Raw genomic sequence first — 5,547 nt, forward strand, 5'->3', positions numbered from 1 at the left:
ACAAGTGAAATACAATGCCGTAGCTATTCATGACACATTTTCTGCTGTCAGTAGCAGTATGACTAAAAGTTGGAAAAGAGCATTGAGCATGTGTTTTGAAGGATATACTCAAATAGGGACCTTGGTTGAAAATATCAAAATACTATTCTCTCACCCGAGTCTCAAACAGAGGGCATATCAATCAATTCAACGATCCCCAAACCACATCCTATATGAAATGGAAACTTGAAGGAATCAGAAGCTCCAGCAATGAGCGACAAGTAATAGGAGCACGATCCTGATATAAAGCTTCAGTAACCTGAGTTAACCAAGAAAATTATTATCCTAAAAATGACGCATTTACAGACCGGGATATTTCTGGGTTCAGAGTTTACTGCATGGAAACAGTAGATGTTAGTTCAATACAAAAGTTGATAACTGGTGTGAATTCATTTGGGACCATTTAGCGATCTCCAGACTTCAACGTTACATGTTTTTTTATTAAAGACTTCAATGTTAATCTTTTGCAAGCGGCAAGGACACGGGAGAATCCAAAGTCAGCAAGCCCAACAAAAAAAAGGTGCACGAGTGATGATTTGGCAACAAAAAGAAATTAGCTATATTTTGGTTTTAACCAAAGGTACTGATACAAATTGATACCATTGACATAATTCAAACTAGATACACAGAACAATTCTGCAAGACTCCGTGGCCTGAAGATAGTGCAAGGTCTATCCAAGAATGTCTGCACAATCATATAATCTCAGGCTTCCACATTAGCTATTTAAACCGTGATCAGAGTCTGATTGCTTCTGTAGAGCCATTCCATTGTTCATTCTTGCTCGGGCCTCAGCAAACATCCTCTGCTGCTCTGCCAGTGCTTCCTCCTCCGTCATCTCCAAACTGCTCTTACCACCTTTTGGCGAGTCCTATTGTAGCATAAACACCGAAGAAAGTTTCCAGTTGTGTGAAAAAAACGTGTAAAGGAAAATCAATCACATAATAAATTAATCGAAGTTTTAATGCTCACACACCAGAGTATCGAGCTTATGTTGTTTATACGCAGCATAAACCTCTTCTACGTACTCCCCAAAACCGAGAACCTGTTCCAATTATTAGTACATCAAAAAACTCCCAATGAAATAAAAGAACAGCGTTTTTGCTCTCTTCAAACAGGAAACAGTCTTTTCTGCAAATTAGTGCCTCGCACATAAGCAATGTCAGTGCCAATGCTGAAAGATTGGTCGTATATAGCTACACAATGCATGGCTTCTCAGGTCTGGTTTAGTTGAAGTAATCATTTCTTGTGTACAAAAGAGTGCATGTCCAATCTAACATGATGGTATAGCAGTCTAAAACCTACTTAACAATGTCTATGGACAACAAAAAAGCAACAAAATGACTTTATAAATATCAATATATGACAAGGATAACAAGCTATAGCCCCTTCCTAGCTAACATAAATTAATTTTTCTCAACTAAATCTAAATTATAAATGATTTCTCTAGTTATATCTGCCATGTCATGGGTTCTTAAAATTGCACCAAGCAGCTACTGTCCTGAAAGCATCCTTGATAATTGATGAAAAAAATACCTTATATCCTAATATATCAGCCACCAAAAAATGTGCCTGATACTAATTATGGACGTCGAAAAAAACAAAGAAAGAAAAAATAAATATGTATTATACATAAAAAAGTGTACAGTTCAACAACCTCCAAAGCCTTAAGAACATGCTCAGGTGCAATTGTTCTCTTTTCCTCCCGACTACATACTTCATTCGACTCTGAAGAAACAAGGTTGATGAACTCTGCAAATAATAAGAGAAGAAAAGAAACAAACTTAGCAGAAAAAATATCAAGGCAGAAGTGAAAAACAACAGGTCATACTAACTGCCATCATTAAAAGCACATCATCAAAAGCACATAAGATAATCCCTATCCAAAAGAATTGATTGACAACCAAGATCAATGTGGAAAAACAACTGGATGCATCAGATGTGCAGAAATGAAGGGTAAACATATAACTAGAAAGAATTCTTGAAACTTTACCTTTTTCATGTGTCATACAAAAAATGAGGGCCAGTAGGTTCGTTGCCTTGCAAATTCTAAGACTGCTGGCATATCTTAAAATAGAAGAATGCTTCGTTATACTAGTGTTATAAATACGTAGGATGTTAATTTGTTCATATTCAAAGCAGTGGGATCAACATATATGCCTTTTTTAGCCAAAAACTTAGCTGCAAACCAAGGGTTTAAATCCTAGAACCAAGGTCAGCCTCGAAATAAGGCCAGGTTGGTACAGTACCAGCAACCATTAAAAACAAGAATGAAGAGAAAGAAATAAAAAAAATAAAAATAAACAAAAGAATTGGTGTACCGGGATGCCAAGACATCCCAAGTGTTGGGATACAACAATCCCTGTCTGTCCTAGCCAGGAAGACCATGATGACCCAATCTAGAGAGACGCGGGGTCCTGAATGCATCCTAGGATTTCTCTCTCTTAGGTCCCACATGGTACTGCAAGACGGACTAAGTCCTTAATCCTTGGTACTGTAAATTGGGTGGTTGCTCTACTCTAAGCGTTCTTTGAGTTAGACTACTGATATAACATGTGATCATCAATTCCTACAGGGTTAGTTTGTCAGGAGATAAAGAAGATTATCTAATGTCATGATGTGGAAATCTTGGGAATATACGTACTTCCATGATTAGAAAGGTAATGAGATTAGCTTGCCCCACAGTAGAATGGCATAGCATTGCCCTTTGGTTGATCATGCTTCACTCCAGTACACAATCTGCACCAGCAAACAGGCTTCTGACACTGGCTTCTCGTGCAGCCAGTGCAGCACTGTGGATCCCATTAATATGGCACACAACCAGCATGAATGTGGAGTGCCATTCTATCACAAGGTAACCTAACCTATGATCACTCAGAAATCCCATTTACTAGAGAATGCAAGGCATTAGGTATAAAGCTAATAAATATTTGAGCCTATTGCTATATGCGTCCTATGAACTATAAATTGAGATGAAGAGTATTTGAAAAGGTTTAGAGCTTCTTATGATAAAGCACATCGGCATGCAAAGAAAAATTAGTCCCTACACCTATAACTAATATAACATATCATAACTAAGGACCTGGGGCACAAGAAACTCTTCTGTCATTGTTAACACTTTCAGTATCAAGAGGGATAACGTCCAGTAGATCGTAGTATTATCCAAAAATTTTGGGTCATGCCATGAACTCAAAGTATAATCAAGAGAACAAAATATTTTCCTGAACATAAATAAGGACAATTACCCATGATAATGACTCCAGAAAGCAATTTGCTAGCAGCATTAGAGCTTATAATCCTCAAGATATAACTGTGCACCTTTCAGGTGTTCCCTGGAGTGACTTAAAGCAAGTTATCAAGAAAAGGTTTCGTGGCTGAAAAGGCCTCTTGAAACAAAACAACAGATTATTTCTCTATAAAGTAGAAAAAAAAGGTTTTCTGGATCTGATACATCTCCAGATATAAACTAATCTCATCAAAGTTCGTTTGGAATATCAAAGAATACAATCTTAATCAGTTGCTTCTTTAAGTAGCTGCATCACTTAAAAATAAAACAAATGTTCACCTTTTTGTTTCTGAGACCTAAAAGTCAAAAGCTATATCAGATTTTCCAAAAGAAGGGCATTGAGATAAACATTATATATTTGGCATACTACTAGTGTACAATAAGTCTATAGGTGAACTAAATTTGCTCTTACCAACACAGCATTCAACAAGAAGATCTTGAGCATCTCTAGCAACACGGACATCAGGCGGCAACATTTCCTTAATAATCTTGAACATAGTTGCTGAAACATAATAAGAATTCTGAATAACATTCACTAGCAAAAAGCAGTTATTGGAAAAAAAAATGAGAGGAAAAAGAAGAAACTGACTTAATGCAGTACATCATTGCACAGATGTATAAAGAGATTGTTCCTACATTAAATTGATAAAAAGATAAGCATATCATGTTGAACCAAATAGTGTAAATGGCATAACTGTACCATGTTTGTAGACCTCAAAATTGCTTATACCACCACCTAAAAACATCCTTTCACTGCTACAGTCCGGAATTACAAGAAAAGATACTACAAAAGTTTGTTGCTTAGATGATCAACGGATCAAGATGAGGGATTCAAATCAACCTTGACACTGCATTTCTTTATATCTTTAATAATAATGAGAAAAAACTCAGATAGACAAGGGCGACACTCATATGCTGCTTTGCAGGGCGGCACCCACTCGCAGGACCCATCCTACTCTCTCTCTCTCTACTCACTCAGAATTATAACCCTCTTTTTTTTCTTCAGTAAACTAATTCAACCAGTTTCGATATTCAAAAATTATCAAGAACCATCCAATTCAAATTACCAATTCATATAATTTGTAACAGTATCCTATCAACATAACTCAATTCATCATATGACATATTTTGAATGTTTCCCAGAAACAATATAGTAAGAAACCAATCGTGGAATAATAACACGCATCGGCCAGAAAACCCATCAGATTCAAATTTTAATAAATCAAATTAAAATTTACACGATATGTTTGAGATTATAGACATTACCAAACCATTCGTGCATGTCTTCCGTGTTTTAATCATCACAGAAAGCAGAATCCAGAGCCCAAATTAGAAAGATTCCAATCAACCGTAAAAGTAAGAAAGATTCCAATCAACCGTAAAAGTACATGTCAAATTCCCAAAAAAGAGATCACAAAATCGAGATCATAGGATCTACATATCGAAGACAAACCGCACCTTTTGGAAGGGAGACGTCCTCCTTTGATTTCCCGACGATGTCCATCGGCTCCATGTCCCAATTAAAGCCAAAAGAAGAGCAAAATCCCGTAACTCTTCGCCTCTCAACAATCTCCGGTCAATTCAAGAACCGTCGGGGCGAACAAATTGGGGGAAAACAGAAAGGGAGAAGAAGGAAACGATAAAGAACAAGATCTAAGAATCCGATCGATGAAACGACGGCGAATTCCAACGATCCGAGGCGAATTTAGATGCAGAAAATCCCTCAAAAATCGAGGGGGGAGAGAGGAAACGAGAGGAGAGCGAAGGGGATCTGCATCGTAATTACGAAACTGGCCTTGGGACACCTGGCCTTCTCATGGAAATCCTTTCGGAGACCAACGTAAGAGACCTTCTTCATTACGTAAACGTCACACGCGTGCTGTCGGTTCCCCCATTTGTGCGGTGCTGAGCTGGGTCTCTTTGTAGGGCCCATCTTTCAGGTGTCCTTGATCATCGCCACGCTAACATCGTCAACGGCTCTTGATGCAATTTTGTAGCTCATCCAAAATTTCTATTGTAAGTAATGGCTAAGAAAACAATGTTCGTCATAAATTGGAATTGTCCCGGGAGTTTTTATCCGAAAGCCAGGGATTGGAATTAACGGCCAAGAAAATATTGTTTATTCTCCATTAAAATTGCCATTAGAATCATTGGAGAGTTCAAGTCAAGAGAGTTGGTGTTCCTTCTAGGTTTCAACCTACACACTTTAAGCAGTCGGATAATC

At 37.6% G+C, this 5,547-nt stretch overlaps 1 protein-coding gene across 1 annotated transcript; it reads right to left on the reverse strand.

Annotated features, from left to right (window-relative positions):
- Positions 1-571: 571 nt before the first annotated feature.
- Positions 572-5,187, reverse strand: LOC103705834 (protein Dr1 homolog). The gene is made up of 5 exons (XM_008789710.3): positions 4,782-5,187; positions 3,736-3,825; positions 1,695-1,789; positions 1,014-1,082; positions 572-908 (listed from the first exon to the last, which is right to left on the reverse strand). The coding sequence occupies exons 1-5, from the start codon at positions 4,834-4,836 to the stop codon at positions 756-758; spliced, it is 462 nt and encodes a 153-aa protein (XP_008787932.1). The 5' UTR covers positions 4,837-5,187; the 3' UTR covers positions 572-755.
- Positions 5,188-5,547: the final 360 nt, after the last annotated feature.

This window comes from Phoenix dactylifera, chromosome 15 (genome assembly GCF_009389715.1).
Source record: "Phoenix dactylifera cultivar Barhee BC4 chromosome 15, palm_55x_up_171113_PBpolish2nd_filt_p, whole genome shotgun sequence".
In the NCBI taxonomy this organism is placed as follows: domain Eukaryota; kingdom Viridiplantae; phylum Streptophyta; class Magnoliopsida; order Arecales; family Arecaceae; genus Phoenix; species Phoenix dactylifera.